This window comes from Lipotes vexillifer, unplaced genomic scaffold, assembly GCF_000442215.2.
Source record: "Lipotes vexillifer unplaced genomic scaffold, Lipotes_vexillifer_v1.1 scaffold590, whole genome shotgun sequence".
NCBI classification, from domain to species: domain Eukaryota; kingdom Metazoa; phylum Chordata; class Mammalia; order Artiodactyla; family Lipotidae; genus Lipotes; species Lipotes vexillifer.
In genome coordinates this window covers 1514333-1533588 of record NW_006778358.1, presented here as the reverse complement: position 1 = coordinate 1533588, position 19256 = coordinate 1514333, and the positions used below count along the sequence as shown (strand labels likewise).

The following is a 19256-nucleotide window of genomic DNA, read 5'->3' as shown; positions in this document are numbered from 1 at the left end:
GGAAAGAGACACAAAACCCAGGCAGCACTTACTTGTAGCTGGATTACATGACCAGTGAGACTTTATCCGGCATGATTTCCCCTAAGGGTAATTTTGGAAATCAGTTGGCATGTGATAGTATATTTGAGCTAACAGAAACAGCCGAGGATGGAGGAAGCCCTGACTCCAGAGCAGTGTGTCTCATCGCCAGTGATACATTAGAATCACCTGGGAAGTAAAGAAAAGACCGGTGCCCAGCCAATAAATAGATTCTCCACAGGTGGAGCCAGGGCAAGGATGGTTCCCTCTCGGTGGCAGCGCCTCCCAGGCTTTGGTTCCGCTTGAATCGCTGGGGATCTTGTAGGACACACATTCTGCTTCCATGGGGCCCGAGGACTGTCTTTCTAAGTGCCCAGCTGGTAAGGATGTTGCTGATCAATAGACTTTGAGTACAGTGCTCCATAATGTTTGGCGAGTTTGTTTGGAAGCCTCTGGTTTCTTTTCAGGAGAGCAGACCTGAAGGACCACGTAAAGGTAGGTGGGTCCGCGAGGGGTAGAGGAGCACAGGGGCCCTCCGCCCTGGGCTCCTATCAGCGGTGGGCCCAGCCCGACTTCTCAGTTGGTTCTACTAGTGGCTGGGGTTACGTGGTGAGGCCGGTTCCTGGTTATGGGAAAACCAGCTGTCCGAGGCCTGTGACTGGGATGGTGCAATAGGCGATGCCCCATTACTCTCTCACTTGTTTAGAGGCCTTTCCAGATGACTCCACTGGCTGCCAGGATGTGGGTCTTTCCTATAAGTAAGAAAAGCCAGAAAGATTTTTGAATAGGAGATGACATGTCCATTGAATGTAAAAAAAGATACAAAAAACAAACCAACAAAACACACACACCATTGGCTTCAGAGCGCAAAATGATGTTGGAGAAGGGAAGCCAATTAGAAGGATGAGTAACCACTAGCGACAGAGGCCAAATGATTCTGATTAATGGAAAAATCACTGTGTGGCTAAAGTGGCTTGTCTCAGGGTGTACCTTGTTTCTCTCTTGGTCACATGTTCATAAGTGATCTATTTTGGGATGTGGAAGACAAGCTTAATTTTTAAAGGTCTAAGAGTTGAGACAGGGACAGAGAGAGCACTACGGAAGCCATGACAGGTCAGAGCAGTGAACCAAGTCCAGTAACGTGAAATTTAGCAGGGCTGTGTGTCAGCTCCTGGGTCTAAAAAGCACAGAGCTTGCACACGCAATCTGGATAACCCCTTGCTTCCCTTCTCAGGTTCTGAACTAACTAAAAGGTGGACATGGAAGTCAGGAACTTTTTAAATATCGGCTCGGTGATAAAATCCCTATGTCTTAGTCATATGGCCAGATGGGCTTGCAGGCAGTGCCTGAGCTGTACTCTCCCCTCAAAGGTCAGGCCTCTCTCCCAGAGAGACAGCAGCCCCAAGGGCACCTCTCGGCAGGCAGGCAGATAGATCCTAGTGGAGAGGAGGGGGCTAAGCTGAGCACAGGGTCTTACACCTGCCATCAGGTAAGTCTCCCTCCCTCAAGAAAGAGGAAGAGGAGAAGGTAGAGGGGTGGAGGCCAGTACCAGATCTCCAGGACAGTTCTCCCACCTGGAGGTTTGAGGACAGTGGGATGATAGCACCTTTTCTCTCTCCCCCTTCAGCAGATGGGGAGATGTGCTCCAGCAACAGGTCTAAACGGCCTTAGGTTGATGGCAGGCTGAATACTAATACAATTGCAGGCTGCATTAGTGTGAATGTATCACCTAGACAGAGTCTGGCCAGCCACGGCCCATGGGCCAGATCTGTCCCACTCAGTTTTTATATGGCCCGTGACCTATGAATGGCTTTTACATTTTTTAATGGTTGGAAAAAAGATCAAAAGAAGAATACCATTTCCTGACATGTGAAACTTATATGAAATTCAAATTTCAGCATCCTGTAAAGAAAAGTTTTCTTGGAACACCACAGTACCCGCTGTGTACTGTCTGATGGCTGCTTCCCCTCTGTCGGGGACAATCTGAGTGGATGGGACAGAGAGACCAGATAGCTGGCAGTGCCTAAAATACTCTCTGACCCTACACAGAAAACTTGCTGACTCCCGATGGAGCACGAAGGAGTGGTCATGTGGTTGAATTCTCTCGCGCTCGGTCACACTTAGGACAGTGTGTTCTTTTTTTTTTTTTTTTAACATCTTTATTGGGGTATAATTGCTTTACAATGGTGTGTTAGTTTCTGCTTTATAACAGAGTGAGTCAGTTATACATATATATATGTTCCCATATCTCTTCCCTCTTTGTCTCCAGGACAGTGTGTTCTGACCTGCGATCTCACTCTGAGTGTGGGGTGGGTCCCAAGAAGAGTGACCGGGATGGTGAAGAGACTACCCCCCCTGCCCCTGGCCACCAAATCATGTCAAGTGAGGCCTGGTGGAGAGAAGGGGGAGTGTGTCTGATCTAGAAGAGAAAAAGGTACAGTGGGAATGACAGCTGCCTTCAGAGTTCATGCTTATTAATTGTTTTGAATTCCTGGAAGAGAATTACTCAGGAAGGGCAGTTGTGTAGTTAATTCAGAGGGCACTGACCTTGAGTCAGAACACGTGGGTTCAAGTTCAGGCTTCTGCTTGCTTTCTCTGGGCTTCAAAGCTGAAGTGTGCGTGTGACAGCTCATCAGGTGGCCAGGTCCACAGTGAATTAAGCTTCAGCTTCCACCTCAAAAGTGCTTTCCAGCCAGTGGGGGACACAGTCATGAATCCACTGAACCGGAACCCGCCTGCAGTGTGGACAGCGTGTGTGTGTGTGTGTGTGTGTGTGTGTGTGTGTGTGTGTGCGCGCGTGTGCGCGGGGTAGGGGGGAACCAGGGGAGAGATTCATTCTGCTTGAGGGCCTGGTGTGACTCAGGCCTTGGAGAACCAGTGGGATTCCAGCCCCTTCGGCCCAAGCATCCCGTGTTTCTGTCAAAGATCTAAAAGGCTGTCGTGTGGAGGAAGAATAGAATCCTCGTGACCCCAAGCAGTAACGATTCAAGTTGTGGTGACAGATCTGGTCACACCAACCTCTTGCCTCTTTGTTGAGACAAAGTGATTCATCTGAGGTCCTGCAGCTAGAAAATGGCAGAATAAAGACTGGGTCCCAGCCTTGTTCTGCCAGCCCGCTGTCTCCACTAGACCAGGGACCAGGGAGTCTGCCTGGCTGGGTACAGTGACCTGGAGTTCTGGGGTCCCCAGAGGCTATCCCACCTACTGCTTTTGTGCTTTTGTAGTTGGGTGGGTTTTAAACCTCTGCCACATGGTTAGAAAATTAAAGTGATGGGTGGAACTTAACACACCTAACGCTGTGCCCAGTACATGAAAATACTCTGAGCTATGATGTTATTAAAAACACGCACACAGTCCCCTCAGTGTTTGGCAAGGAGCATTTCCTGCTGTGTTTGGTGACTCTTGGTTGGCAGGAGCCTTGGGTGAAGCATGCCCAGTCCCACGGGATGTGGGATTGTGCGCAGAGCCTTGTTAAGTTGGCTGCACGACACGGCTACCCTTGTGTGTCTCGCTGGTCATGACTTTCGAGATAAAAACTTTCACGTTGGGGGTTCTCTTCCTCAGCGATACTGATCTTGCAGTTGTTGGTTATAGAACTCTACTAAGTGGGAGACCATTGTTTCTTAACGGAGCGGATTAATACCTGAAATTCAAAAGTGTAGAAAGGCTTTTGACCTCACCATTTCAAGATTTATTAAGAGGATATTTGTTCTCTTTCCCACATTAGCTGATACAAAAAAAAAACCCCAACTAACCTATGGTTTCGCATGAGCCAAGACCATATTTAAACACAGCCTTTCACTCCACTGTGCTGACTTTTCTCTAGGAGTCTCCCATTTGCTCTAAGTTATTCAGAAGCCTTGATGACCTAACAGGATTTGTTCTGTATGTTTATCGCTCTGTTTGCATATTGCTTAGTTTATATGTTTGGACGAATGTACCGTATTTTGCTTTATTCTCGAGCCTCTGAGGTTCTCAGAGCTCCCCTCTGAGAGAGATGACCCACCTGGGCCTCCATCATGAGGGCCTCGTGTTATTCTGTGTCCCGGCCGGACCCCGACAGCAGGACGTGCTAACCTGTGGGCCTGGGCAAGCTGACCAGTAGCCTTTCCTGACAGCAGAGCCTCGCGCCACCAGACCAAGAGCTCCCTGGGGCCAGAGCATGTGTCTTTTCAGTTCACTGCCTGCCAGCCTGGTGCCCAGCCCAGGGTAGGTAGAAGCATAACCAAAGGGCGAGGGGCAGGAGGGAGGGGGGCTTCCCGGGCCACTCCCAGCCCACTGTACCACGTGGCCTGTGTGTACTCCTCTCTGGGGCACCCCCATCCCTTCACCACTCCTGCCACAGAGAAGGGGCACGGCCTTCCCGGGCCCTATTTGCTTCCTAACCCATCCACCTCTCTTGGCCACTCTTCCTACCATCTCCTGCTAATCAGCCAGAATATGGCATTGAAGCTGATAGAAATATCTGTTGTATTTATTATATTAAATTTAGTATTTTTCCCCTTAAAGTATTCAACAAGGTGATTTTCCCATGTGGTATGTCTCGCTGCCCCTGCTGTCTCCAATGTCGAAATTAGGTCGCCTTTTCCAACGTTTAGCTCAGGCCTAGTCTCCGCCCCGCGAAGCCTGACCCCGGAGCCCTTGATCCCCTCCTCTGCCTCAGGAGACGTCCGTGGGCCGGACCCCGGTGGGGGGGGGGGCAGAGGAACCGAGGGCGGAGCGAGCTCCCTGTGCCGCCGCAGCTCCAGGGGTGGCCTGCGGGGCAGGGGCCGGGCCCCAGCCGGGGGCAGCACGGCAGGTGTGGAGCAGAGCCAGGCCCCGGGGCTCTCCCTGAGAGTGCGCCTGAGGCTGGGGCCAAGTGCTGTCAGGGTGATCACTCGGTTTCCTGGCTCCTCTGGGTCTTTTAAGTTTTGTTTTCAGGTTTGTTTTTTTCTTTCTGGTTTCCTGTTTGAGTGTTTGAATTATTTCAGTTTTGGTACAGTTTAGAGAACGGAAAAAAAAAAAGGCTGAGTAGAATTTTACCACAAAAGAACAGTGGCTTCTTATTTTTTCAGTTCTAGTCAATGGTCTCATCTGCCACATGTAGTCTGAGTGATCACAGATCGGAGTTTAGTGTCAGATGGCCACACTGCTGGCTTCAGGAGGTTCTGGTGTCATTACCCAAAGGACATCGCAACTACCTAAGTGTTGCCTCGGATTGTGTGGGTTGAGGTCTCAGCAGGTGGTAATGCTGATGACTGGGGGGGTGTGTAAGACCTAGTTGGTCCACTTTCCGCTGTCACAGGAATGCCTGGTGCCTCACGTATCACCTCATTTCAGCCACCACCCAAGCGGTCCAGCCCAAAAGGGTTAAAAAGAAATTTCATTTTTATCTCTTGATGAGCATTAAAAAGGATCAAATCCATAATTCCTGGCAACGCTTGTTTTCTGCCTCTTCGCTGCCAAAGCCACCCCTCGTCCCCTACTCCCCTTGTTTCTTGCCTTCTTCTCGTTCCCCTGTTTATTATGTTGAAAGACTGACTCCATGGTGGTGGAACTTCTCTCTTTTCCTGTTAGTCCAGGGGGCGCCCCCCAAGGCCAGCTCCCCGTTAGGCAGGGCACCAGGCAGGGGAGGGGAAGTTGGGCGGGTGGGTGCTGACCTCTCCCTGGCCGGTTGGCCGAGGGGGACCCCGGCAAGATTCTGACATGGAAGATCTTATCCCATCTCGGCTGCATTGGGGGAAATGAGATTTGACTCAGGAGATCATCAAAGCTGTGGCCATGATAGTGTTTTGCTGGGCGCCTCATTTATGGTGTTCTCTTCCGTGTCTGTTGTTTTGAGTTGTGATCCAGTTATTGACACACGCAGGAGAAATTCTTTAAAACTCTCTTTTTAAAGAGCCTGGATCCCACTTGCTGTAGCAGAGCTGGCTTGGGATTCACTCAGCTCCATCGTTCAGAGGCAGGGTAGGCAAGTGGGACAGCGTCCAGCTTCCGCATCGCAGTGCCCCGTGCGCTTGAATTCTAGCTCTGTGGCTTATTTCATCTTTGCCTCGCAGTGTCCTCAGGCGATAAAATAATAATGAACATGTTTTGGGTACTTGCCGTGTGCCTGGCCATGAGCTCGTCACTTTTCCCAACATATCCTTGGAGCATCCCGCAGCTCCAAGGGGGCCTCCGTGTTACCAGGGTAACGGTAGCGAGAGGAGCCCCTGAGCCACCCGGCGCTGGGCTGTTCTGTGGCCATCCCTCCCGGGGTTAAGGAACAGGCACTTGGGGGCATGGAGTCACCCACCCCGTATACTGCAGGACCAGGGCCTCCTTACGCCACTGCGTTTCTAGGAGCGAATGAGACAATCCTGTAAAACGCTTGCTGCAGGGTCTGGCACATAGCAAAACTCAAACTGTAGCTCTTTTAAACTGTCAGAGCCCCACTCCTGATAATATTTTCATATGAAGTTATGTGAACACCTCGGGGTTCTCTCTGAGCTGCAGCCCACTCCCCTGTGACCTCCTGAGTCCCACCTCCAGGCCGCTCCCTGGTACCCACACCAGCCCCCATGATCTGCTCCCTGGCCCTTCTTGGCTAGTACCTGTGGCTGCACTGGGTAGAGTGGATACAAGGAGTTTAGGCTCGTATTCTTGGTTTGCGTGGGAAGGGGGTCTTCAGCCCTCACATGTTTTTTTCTGAGAAGTTGATCGTATCGCCCTTTCTTGGGTTGGAGGTGGGTTTAATTTCAAGGATTAGGGCAGTAGGCTAGGGAAGTGTGTGCGTGCGTGCGTGCGTGTGTGTGCGTGAGCGCGCACATGTGTGTAGGTGTGAGGAGACCATAATCTGCGGTGGGTCCCCATGGAGGCCCTGGCAGCTGTCGAGAGGCCTCAGGCTCAGGAGAAGCCCCCATTTCAGGGGTCTCAAATCAAATGCCCCGAGGGGCCGGGCAGTATCTTTTAAGAATGCAGCACGTTGATTGGAGTGTGTGTGTGACAGATGAGAGCAGTGCCCCATGGAGGGGGCAGCAGCCAGCCCCCAGCCTAGTGACTGCAAGCCCTCCAAGTCCACACAAAAACCGGGACTACCCGGTGGGAAGTAGGCAGATGCTCTAAAAGGCTCTTCACAGAGGAAGAACTATGAACGTGTTACTGCAGTGAGAAATCGTAACCGGTCCTGGGGTTTAGGGAAATGGAGGTTTGTACATGTGGCGGGAGTGTCAACTGTTTGAGGGGGCACTTTGGCAACATCTGTAACATCTGGAAATGTGCACACCCTTTGACCCAGAGTTTCCTCTTCTAGAAATTATCCTAAAAGATACCGTGAGTCCACGAGGACTCTTGGAGGAAAATGTTTGTAAAAGTGAAAAACTGGGAAACAATCCAAATGCTCATCAACAAGGCAGTGATTATATATACATATGATGCTCTCTCTTTATACTAAAATATTATACATTCTTTAAGAAGAATAATGTAGACTCTTTAATAAGAGTCTGAATTATAGATGCAAAGGCATTATAGCTTACATTTTTGAACAATTCATTAAAAACTTTGTACTAAATATCTAGGTAGAGGTAAATACATAATTAACAGCTAATCAATTGTTCTAAACAGGTAAGTACCTGCTTTTGAAAATGTACTTTTCCAGTAAAGGGTACATGATGTCTGTCTCTTGTAAGCTTATTTCTTAGAGCTGCGTATGAATGTACAACGATCTAAAAATAAATAGTTTAATTGAATAATAAAAAAATGTCCTTTTAAATAATTATAAACATGCATATTTTTATTCGCTGGTAACTTTATTTCTTTATTTGCTGGTAAATTGTTTCTTTATTGAGAGTATATATATTTCTTTATTGAGAATGTATGGCAACTTTACTGAGATATGCATATCAAATATCCATACGATCAAAAATGCTAAAATTGTAGATTCCGAATCCAGGAGGCTTTTACTACAGTTAATCATTGGAATTTTACTAAACCAATGTGCCAGGGAGGGAACTGTTTCACAATGAACCCCAGGAGGTTTGGCCACCATTCAAAAGTTCTCTTCCTCATTTGTACTTAAGCATTTTACGTGTTTAAACATAATATAATTAGGAATCTGTTGCACACAGTAAAATATTGCAAGTACGTAGTTTGGGCTCTCCTGGCCTGTGAATTTTCTCTCCTGTCACATCAGGAATCGTAATGTACCCTGTAAGCTGCACACCTAGCTCCATCCACGACTATTTTAAGTGGCCCACTTTCTGGAAACGATGTCTCTGTGCCTGCTGTCTGAGTCTCGTTCTGTGCGTTCAGATGATGGCATGTGTTTTGGCCCATAATGACCTAAGAGTATCGCCGTGGGCAAAAGTGGGTGGTGGCCACACGGCAGGAGACTCCCCTGGTGTGATTGACTCCTGTGGGCTCGGTGCTGAGCAGACTCCCTTGATCATTCTTGGATTTAACAGATATTCTACACAGTGCAAGGCGCAATGTGCTAGTTCTTAAATGATTTCATTCCATCTTTCTCCAGCGAGGTCAGTATTTTTACTCCCATTTTACAGTCAAGAAAATTCAGGGGAAGAGAAATGAGGTGTCCCATAGTCAGACAGCTGAGTAAGTAGGAGAAACGGGTTTTAAATTCAGGTCTGAGGGATTCCAAAACCCATGCTGTTTATGTTCCCTATTCCTCTTGAATTCCGTGGAACAAAGATATCTTTATATATGACACTGATTATAGGAGAACTAGGTGTCTCTTTAAGTTTTAGATTGAATTTTCAAACGCTTTAAAAAATGTTTGTATAAATCAATGATAGACTCTTTACAGGTAAAATTATCCACTGTATCTTTTTTTTCCACCTTAAACAAAGCCTTGTGTAATTGTGATGTATATTTATTTATTTATTTATTGAAATATAGTTGATTTACAATGTTAATTTCTGCTGTACAGCAAAGCGACTCAGACACATATATACATTCCTTTTTATATTCTCTTCCATTATGGTTTATCGAGTATATTAAATATAGTTCCCCATGCTATACAGTGTTATTATTATTAAATTTTTGTAGGAAATGACCAAGTGTACTCCTGGACACTCGTCACCAGCCAAGCCTTAGATACCGCTTGGAGAGTAGCAAAGGGGTCAGTGGTGTTGGCAGTTTCATTTCTGGTGGGCACCCTCTGCTACCTCAGAAGGCTACATTTATATTTAGGGCACCGGCTGAAAAGGTATGTGGCTATGTCATCTTTAATTTTCAAAAATGCCCTTGCTGTTTAAAATAGAATTTTGATATTATCGTTCCCTTATCTTTCAGGTGGATTGGATATCTGCAGAGGAGATTCAAAAGTAAATATTTTCATGCATATGTTTCCTTATTTTTAGAGTGCAGAGAGGGTTCAAGAAGGGAAAGGAAAGGGAAAATTCACCACCTTGTATCTTTGATTTGGTTCAGGGAACCTCAGTGTGGAGGCAGAAGTTGATTTACTCAGTTATTGTGCAAGAGAATGGAAAGGAGAGACACCCCATGCCAAGCTGATGAGGAAGGTGTGTCTGTTTATACAGCTCGTGGTGGGTGGAGAATTTGTGTGTAAAAATCGGGAAACACGCATTCCATTCTGCTTTACCAGATGTGGCACCAAGAACAACTTGTGGCTCTAATTAAAAGCCAAACAGCTGCTAGACATTGCCTTCGGGCCTTTCACCTAGAGCTAGCGCCTTCGAGGACTTGGGTAAATTAGGCCCGTAATTTCAGGACACTTGAGCGTTGTACCCTTTTCAGCTCCCTGCTGGCCAGGCCTATGAACACATCTGCACATGCAGTGGAGACTTCTGTCCTTGAAGGAGGGATTCAGGCACCTTGACATAAAACATTTTGAGGATTTTTAGAACTTTCCATCAGACCAATCTTGGTAAATATTCCCAGCAGTGCTGTCCAACCTTGTCACTAGCTAAAGCCAAAAAAAAAAAAAAAAGAGAGAGAGAGAAAGAAAAAGAAAAGTACATTTAAATGACACTTTAGAAGTATATATAGTATTTTTCACTGTGTTCAAGTTGTAGACATCATCTCCCCAGAATGACATTTCCTGGCTCTGGGCTTCCAGGAAGTTACCAACTAAAATAGCATGACATGGACTCCATACACACAAAAGTCACTTGAAAATTACACGTGTTCGCATTCATAATTTATAATTGTTTTGTTTCTGTTGTCCACTTTATCTGGGAATAACACCTTGCTGAAGATGCAGTGGATTTGCTTTCTTTATTCTCTCATCCAGTGGAATTAAAGACAGCCTCTCCTCTCGTGCTCATAGGCTTATGAGGAGCTGTTTTGGCGGCGGCATATTAAATGTGTTCGACAAGTAAGGAGAGACAACTACGACGCACTAAGGTCGGTGCTCTTCCAAATCTTCAGCCAGGGCCTCTCTTTCCCATCCTGGATGAAAGAAAAAGATATTGCGAAGGTACGTTCTCACACCGGCAATTCGGGAAAGGTCGCACTGATGGGGACTGCAACACAGATGCTCGGGGTCTTCTTTGGGTCTTCTTCTTTGTACACAGGGCGTCAGGAGACTGAAGGTCCTTTAGCCCAGTCCTCTGTCTCTCATGTCAGTTTGCAAACAAATCATCTCAGAAGGATAGTCGCACTCAATTTTGTTTGTTTTTAATGCCGGCATCTTTTCTTGAGAAGGGCATCTGTCCTTTATAAGTTAGGTGGTGTGCTAAAATTCACTTTTCTACTCTATGATTATTTGAGTGTTGACAAGCACAGTATGTAACCTCCACCCCAGAGAATCCCTTGTATCCCTTTTTGTCAATCCTTCTCTCACCCCCAACCCCAGGCGACCACTGATATGTCTTCTGTCCCTTTAGTTTTGCGTTTTCCAGAATGTCACATAAATGGAATTATTCGGTGTGTAGCCTTTTGGATCTGCCTCTTTCACTTAGCATAATGCATGTGCAGTTCATCCACGTTGTTCCATGGATTTGTAGTTCACTCCTTTTATTGTTGAATGGTGTTCCATGATATGAGTGCCACATATTTTGTTCATCTATTCATGAGCTGAAGGACATCTGGATTGCTTCCAGTTTATTTATTTATTTATTTGGTTGCCCTGGGTCTTAGTTGCGGCAGGCAGGCTCCTTAGTTGCAGCTCGCAGGCTCCTTAGTTGTGGCATGTGGGACAACTCTTAGTTGCGGCACGCATGTGGGATCTAGTTCCCCGACCAGGGATCGAACCTGGGGCCCCTGCCCTGGGAGCATGGAGTCTTAACCACTTTGCCACCAGGGAGGTCCCCAGATTGCTTCCAGTTGTTGACAATTATGAATAAGGATGTTATAAATATTCCCATACAGGATTTTGTATGAACGTAAGTTTTCATTCCTTTTGGGTAAATACCTAGGAGTGAGATAGCTGGGTCACATGATAGGTTTAACTTTATAAGAACCTGCCAACTCTTTTCCAAACTGGCTCTGCCATTTTGCCACCAATAACGGAGTTCCAGTTGCTCCACATTCTCAGGTTTATTGTTTTGTTTTTTAGCCGTTCTGATAGGGGTGCATTTGTGTCACTGCCTTTTCTTTGCATTCCCCTAATGGGTAATGATATTGAGCATCTTTGCATGTGCTTATTTGCCATCCACATTACCTCCTTGGAGAAGTCTCTGTTCAGATCTTTTGCCCATTCTTTTGTTGTTGTTTTTTTTTTTTTTTTTTGAGGTATGCGGGCCTCTTACCGCCGTGGCCTCTCCCGCTGTGGAGCACAGGCTCCGGATGCGCAGGCTCAGCGGCCATGGCTAACGGGCCCAGCCGCTCCGCGGCCTGTGGGATCTTCCCGGACCGGGGCACGAACCCGTGTCCCCTGCATCGGCAGGTGGGCTCTCAACCACTGCGCCACCAGGGAAGCCCCACCCATTCTTTATTGGGTTGTTTGGGTTTTTTTAATATTGAGTTTTGAGAATTCTTTATATATTCTGAATATGAGTGCTTCATCAGCTATGTCATTTGCAAATATTTTCTCCCAGTCAGTACCTTGTTTTTTTCATTTTCTTAACAGTTAAAGCAGCACAGTCTTATGAATAACCTTAATTTTTATTTGAGTGTAGTATGCCTAACCACAGGTGTACATTTAAGGATGGAGGAGCAAAGAAATATAAAGTATTTGCATATATATAACTACACATGGTCTATTTCCTTACCATCTTTTGTTTAGAGCTGTTTTTAGTGGTAGTTTAATTGCATCTAGCAGTTAAGTGTGTGCTATGTGCCAGCCCTGCTGCTAGTTGCTGAGGACAAAGAACTTAGCTGAGGCCCTGGGCTCCACAAGCTCAGCTGGGTGGGAAAATGTATCCGATACCCACAATGGATCAGATTCTTACGTATTCTGTAATCTTATTTAGTCCCAACAAGAGTCCTGCAAAATGGATAGTACTGTCATTGATTTTTGACAATTGTCATTGTCTCCATTACAGTGGAAGATGAGGCTAAGAGGTTACATAGACAGTGCTGGGTGAGTAATCTCTCAGCAGGCGAGTGACAGAGCTAGGTTTGAACCCCAAAGTGCATCCTTGTACAATCTACATTCCCCTGATATACTATGTTACTCTAACGGTGCTTGGTTAAAAATAATTTCTAAAGGGGTATACCTAGGAAGTTCGGGAAATGTTTTATCCAAAAAGCTTGTTTCTGTAGACGTAATCTTCATTTAGGTTTTCATCAGTTGTGAAACTGTGAATTAAGAAGATGATCCAAATCATTTAATCCACAAATCTAAAACAAGACTGTAGGGCTTCCCTGGTGGCGCAGTGGTTGGGAGTCTGCCTGCCAATGCAGGGGACACGGGTTCGTGCCCCGGTCCGGGAAGATCCCACATGCCACGGAGCGGCTGGGCCCGTGAGCCATGGCCGCTGGGCCTGCGCGTCCGGAGCCTGTGCTCTGCAACGGGAGAGGCCACAACAGTGAGAGGCCCGTGTACCGCAAAAAAAAAAAAAAGACTATATGTTTTTACTTAACTGTTGTTATAGTCTTTTAAAATGAAGATTCTGAATGGGATAAGATTGTCTCCTGTGACATGTTCCAAGTTGTGTGTCAGACATGTTGAGATACTGATCACTGTTGGCATCTACTTCCTTTTTAAGCTTCCTGAAAAACTGCTCTTTTCACAAGGTTGTAATTGGATCCAGCAATACAGTTTTGGTCCTGAGAAGTATACAGGTTCGAATGTGTTTGGAAAATTACGTAAATGTGTGGAATTATTGAAAGCACAGGTGAGTCTTTAGGGGGGAAATCTAGGAATGAAAGCATGCACCCCACACGCAGCCCCTTTCCTCTCATGCCAGGCATGTCGCTCTACGCCCCGCTAGTAGGAAGTGGGGCAGGAATAGTCTTCCGGCAGCTGACCACTTCCTTCCCTGCTCGTCTGTGTCCTTCCCAGTAATGAACGGGAGCGATGCTGTTCTACGCGATGATTACACCTATCACGGGCTAAGAGGGCTTTTGTGGACTGGCCGGGAAACCTTAACAATCACGTACCTCTGTTGTTTCCCCAGACAAATGTGGTGCAAGGTCCAGACAAGGCACTGGGAAATGCCCTTCTGAAATGTGCCTATTAGTAACTTAGGGACAGGACAGATGTTATAATTTGACTAAGATTGTTTTTCCTGCTCTGAATAAACACAGATTTTAGATCGCTGAAATGAATCCTCCTTGGGAAATACCATTTCTGTGCCATGGTTTTCTGAGCCGTAAAACTAAAATATGAATAGTCTCAACCCTGTACAGTTAGTTATTGTGAGGATTTAATGAGAGAATGCACGTAGATCGCTTTATGCTCCGCCCTGGCACACAGTGAGTGGTAAAGAAAGAATACTAATTAGTACTGTTCGCCACTGGAAAGTCCTTTGTGTGACCCAGCACCCTTAGAGGCAGCTTTAGGAAACTGACCTGTTTAGTATTTTACCTAGTAGGTGGTGCTTTTTTGAAAAACTAGTTTAAATGAAATATTTTGTTATTGTAAAAGTAATAAGTACTTAGGGTTAAAAAAATCAGTGTCAGATGATATAAAATGAAAAGTTAAAGTTCGACTCCCCTCTATTAATCTCTGGTTTGTTTTATAAGTACTTTAAAAATTATGCAGTGGTGTGTGTATTCACCTTTCCCGTTTAAGTTTCACTTTACATCTGTGTTTTTAGTGGACTGAATTTAGTGGAATTAAAGATTATCACAAGAGAGGAAGTATGTGCAACATCCTTTTCTCTGATGCTACCCTGGAATATAAACTTTACGAAGCTCTGAAGTTCATCATGCTCTATCAGGTCACTGAGGCCTATGAACAAATGAAGACCGGAAAGGTCATTCCCAGTCTTTTTCGACTCCTGTTTACCCGGGAAACCTCTTCCGACCCTTTAAGCTTCATGATGAATCACCTGAATTCTGTAGGTGACACGTGTGGACTAGACCAGGTAAATGGGGCAGGAGAATTGTGTGTGTATGATGAAGGACGATGCTGGCAACACTTGAGCCACATACGTGTTTGTTTGTAGTTTGCTTTCAGCCATGATAAATCCAGCTGCAAAGAGGTGGCGGGTGGGTATGATTGCCCTCAAGTGAGGAAAAGAAGAGTGATTGACAAACCTTCCTGCCCGGTGCTGGCTGCTGTGTCTTTGCAGCCCTGTGGCTGGGGAGTGGCAGTCCTGGGAGCGTTCCTGACCTTCCCGCTGCCTCTCAGGCAGTAACAGGCTTTCCCACAACAGAGGTTGTTACCCAGGAGGAAGTCCAGCTGCAAACTGAGGCAACCTCTGGGAGAGCATTTGGCTACTTAGTGCAGACAAATAGAAGTTATTGAAATCTGAAAAGAAGTCCAGACAGTGCTTTCATTTCCCCATAGAAAAGGGCTTTCGTTTTGCTTTGCTTTTCTTTCCTAGGAGGTGCTCAAAATCATCTGACGTTTTAATAAAAATTGATTTAAAACAATAAAAAAAAAACTGTTGGAAAAACAGTGTAACTTTTACTGTAAGCATTCCTTTATTAGTTTTTTTTTCCATGCAGCTTTCCCTGTGATTTCTTCACGCTACTCCCCAGAGACGTTTCTCCGCTTGTCCCCTGCCCTCCACGCAGCGGGCGTTCGTTTCCAGCTCTGTGCCCCCTCCCTGGTTCATGTGTGGGTCAGCAAGTACATCATCATCTCATGAGCTGCAGAAGGATACTCGCCCTCCGCTGGTGAGAGGTGGGAATTTGGAGATGTGTATCTGTGACCTCTCTTTCATCTCTTCCCCAGATTGATATGTTTGTACTTGGACACTCCCTGGGAGTGAAGATCAAAGTGTTCAGACTGTTCAGGTTTAACTCCAGAGACTTTGAAGTCTGCTACCCAGAGGAGTCGCCCGGGGAGTGGCCGGAGGTCTCCCTGCTGACCGAGAATGACCGCCACTATCACATTCCTGTCTTTTAAGTCTGCCTGGACCGGGCACCAGCTCTCGCCGGTGACAGTGGTCACACTTGCAAGTCATGTTTCTAGAAAAGCAAAGCTAGTATTGCTGCCATTGGAGGAATCGGGACCTCCGTCTCCAGGATTACAGGTACACTGGACGGAGACCCACGTGCCTTCCCTTTGTTTCCAGTGATTTCCTCCAGAGCCCCTACACTAATGTATTTGTGGGTTGGTGGTTTGACCTTGTTTGTAAAGGCTCTGGTCATTTCACACACAGCAGAGCACAAGGACATTTAGTCTGGGAAGAACAACAGGAAGAAAGCGAGAAGAAAACAAGCAGGGGAAAAGGACTGAAGGGAAAGAATTGCTTTGTCTATAATCTTGATGTTCTTTGTTAAGAATCTTGTCTTTGACGGATTTGGGATCTTCATAAACATGGCCTTATTTTATAAGCAAGCATTACCTTCCCGGGAATCTCTATGGTATACTGATTTTCCAGAACCATTCAATTAAGTTTAAAATTTGTGTGTGTGTGTGTGTGTGTGTGTGTGTGTGTGTGTGTGTGTGTGTATTTACACTCACATACACATAAACATGTATGATTTTATATATACATATCTAAACACATACTTACACATAGCCACTACTTTGTAATGTTGTACAATTTATCTCTCTCTCTTTTTTTTTTACTATTGCATCTGGCCAGTTTAATATGTTTTATATAGATCAAAAAGATAAATTCTGTAGATTAAGGCAACTGAATGACAATTATTGTACTGTCACAAAAATATTAAACGGTATATTTAATGTGTATTTACATGTGTATGTAATGTGTGTAGGGAGAATCCCTCCCAATCCCCAGAACCTGTAAATATGTTGGGTTAAATGGCAAAGGAGAATAAAGTTGCAGGTGGACTTAGGGGACTCATCCACTGACTGACATTGAAATAGGGAGAGGAGTCTGGGTTCTGCAGGTGGGCCCAACATAATCACAAGTGTCCTTAAAGTGGAAGAGGGACTTGGGAGAGGGTCAGTCAGAGGGAAATGTGAGGTACAATCAGAGAGAGATGCAACATTGCTGGCGTCGGTTACTTACAGCAGATACAGGAAGAAAGTTACTGCAGGTTCGGGAAGGAGCCACAAGCCAAAGAATGTGGGCGGCCTCTGGAAGCTAGAAAAGGCGAGGGAACAGATTCTCCCCTAGAGCCTCCAGAGAGGAACGCGGCCCTGCCGACGCCACTTTGATTTTAGCCCAGTGGAGCCCGTGTCAGACCTCTAGCCTACAGACCTGTAAGACAATAGATAATGCTATTTAAGTCGCTAAGTTTCTGGTAATGTGTTACAGCAGCAGTAGACAACTAATATACTCAGGCTCACTAGCTTTTGGTCATCTTTATTTTGGAAATACTTTTTCAGTTTATTTTGGTAACCTTTATTTTGGAGGTACTTTGCTCGTCTGTTTTGAATTTCAACAAATATTGGACACAAAATAACCTTTAAAATCTTGGCTGATGATCTACTACTTGAACGTTACACATCCCTTCTAAGACGTCTTAACATGTTTGATGCTAACGTTTTCTCACATTTCTGTATTTTACTGTTAACAAAAACGAGGTATGTTAAGTGCTGTGGCGTATGAAAATAACATTCAGATTCTTCTGTAATGGGGACGATCACCTGTATGTACTGCATAAGCCAGTGCTATGCCTGCTGTCGTTTTGTCTTCTGGGTGAAGAGCTGGAGAGTCACGAGCTCAGATCCAGGGGCTGTGCATTACCTTGACAGGCAGGCGAGGCAGCTGTTCTCACTAGATCTCTACAGCCCTTTCCTGCTTGGAGGCATCTGTGGCTGTGCGTCACCCCTGTCATTTAATTGACACTGTTGCAAGTCATCCCCTTGATGTGTAACTGTGACCAAGAAAAGATGAACTCTCCCGTCTGTGTTCACAAGCAGATATGATGACAGCCTGCAGCAGTTCTGCTGAGACTGATACACGTAGAATTGCTGCTCTGGACTCCCGGCTCCACCTGAGCCTGTCCAGGTATGTACCTGGCACGTGTGTGTTCCCGCTGGACTTGCATCTCCTTATCCAGTGCAATGATTTCCACATCAATCCAGGACTGAAAGGAAGAACTTTTTCACAGGGATGGGCAGCCTATAACTCTGTGACGTATCAACCCATGATGTTTATCCTTAACTCTGTTGGGGGGACGGGGCAGGGTGGGAAAAGAATTCTCTAAAAAGAGGGGCAAGACCAGATTGTGGAAAACATTTCGATACAATGAAAGTAAAAAATAAAGACGACTTCTCAGTAGTTGCTGTGTTTTGGGAAAGCATCAAAACAGAAGATTTTAAGGGAAGAAGAGGTACTCGGTGTTTTTATGTTTTTAATCCAGTTGTATAACTGAATGTAACAAACTAATTAAAAGGAACTGCATAGAAATTAGCACCACTTTTAAATGCCAACAATAAATTGGAAGTGAATTTCCTGTGTGATGCCAACATTTAATGTCTCTCTAACCTTACAGGGTTCAAATGATGAGAGGAATTTTAGCAAACATGAAAACGTATGCCCTTGTCCTTTTTTGATTTTAGAATAAGTTTCTCTCTTAAATTTTGGCCATGTGTGTCCACAATGAGGGGTTGTATGAATATTAGTACAAGACTGACTTTTTTATTGTGGTAAAATATACATAATATAAAATTTACCATTTTAACTGTTTTTAAATGTTTAGTTCAATGGCATTAAGTACATTCACATTGTGCAACTATTATCACCATCCATCCTTAGAACTTCTATCTGCAAGACTGACTTTTTTGATAAGCAAGTTTAATTCCCCCGCCTGGTACCTGGATTTCCTTTCCTTTTCACATTCTCTTTCTTTCGTGCCCTTCTAATCTATTTCCTCCAGCCTTAAAAGACCCTCAGTGTAAAGTCCAACGTGATGGAGGTTTAGGTGACCAAATGAGTCCTGCAAATTGTGTTTTGCTTTGTCTCCAAAGTAAAGAAAGAACTACAGATGGCTTTTGGTTTCATCCTAGGAACACTATCATTTGAAAGGTCCCCAAGAAACTGTATTAGTTCAGGGCCACCTTAGTGACTTGAATTTCTTGGATGTGGGCCTTCACAGCCCTGAACCAAAGTCATTTCCACCCACGGCGGGGAGCCAGGGGAAAGCCCCAGGGCCTTCTCTGGTGTACGGGAGAGCCTAAGACAGAGCTAGCATAGGTTCAGCCCAGCCTCCAGGAGAGAAGAGCAGCCCAGATCATGGGCATTACTGTTAATTTTCCAGGGACTTTCTGCAAATGAATTTTTGGATGGAAATATTTGTTTTTGTTATATATCAGATGATTTTCTCATATTTTAATGAGAGCTAAGAAAGACCATTTTAATTCTGTCCAAGCAGTCCTTGGGGAGGGGAAAAAAAATCTTAATTTATGAGTACTCTGAAAATGTTGGGAATCCACATTAAAGAAGGTATATGTTTTTTAACTGATAACTGACTTGATATGTGAAAACCTATACAAATAGGAATAAAGGAATGACTAATTCAGAATTAGTTCTCTTAAATAGCAAGTTTCTAAAGCTGTGTGGTTCTTTTTATAAGAATGTGTTTCACACTGCTTAAGACTATGTAAGTTGTTACTGTGTAAATTTTTAAAAAATATATTTTTATAGATCTAAAACTTTAATGGTCTATTGGGTTGCTTGTCATAAGTTGAATATTGTTTCATTACCTTAGTATTGACTATACTTAGGTTTCTATACTTTTATACTATATAGTATAGTATAAAGTATACTATATAGTATAAAAGTATATAGACTATACTTTTCTCTATAGTCACTCAGTTTCCTTCA

The 19256-nt window shown here is 45.0% G+C and overlaps 1 protein-coding gene across 1 annotated transcript in view; it reads left to right on the top strand.

The window, feature by feature from the left end:
* The window catches only part of OTULINL (OTU deubiquitinase with linear linkage specificity like), a 17972-nt gene extending 2554 nt beyond the window's left edge, over positions 1-15418 (top strand). Inside the window, exons 2-8 of the mRNA XM_007451614.1 lie at positions 9040-9199; positions 9286-9317; positions 9424-9515; positions 10283-10432; positions 13107-13235; positions 14160-14429; positions 15245-15418. Of these exons, the coding sequence (XP_007451676.1) occupies positions 9040-9199; positions 9286-9317; positions 9424-9515; positions 10283-10432; positions 13107-13235; positions 14160-14429; positions 15245-15418 (1007 nt within the window). The remainder of the gene's footprint in view (positions 1-9039; positions 9200-9285; positions 9318-9423; positions 9516-10282; positions 10433-13106; positions 13236-14159; positions 14430-15244) is intronic.
* Positions 15419-19256: the final 3838 nt, after the last annotated feature.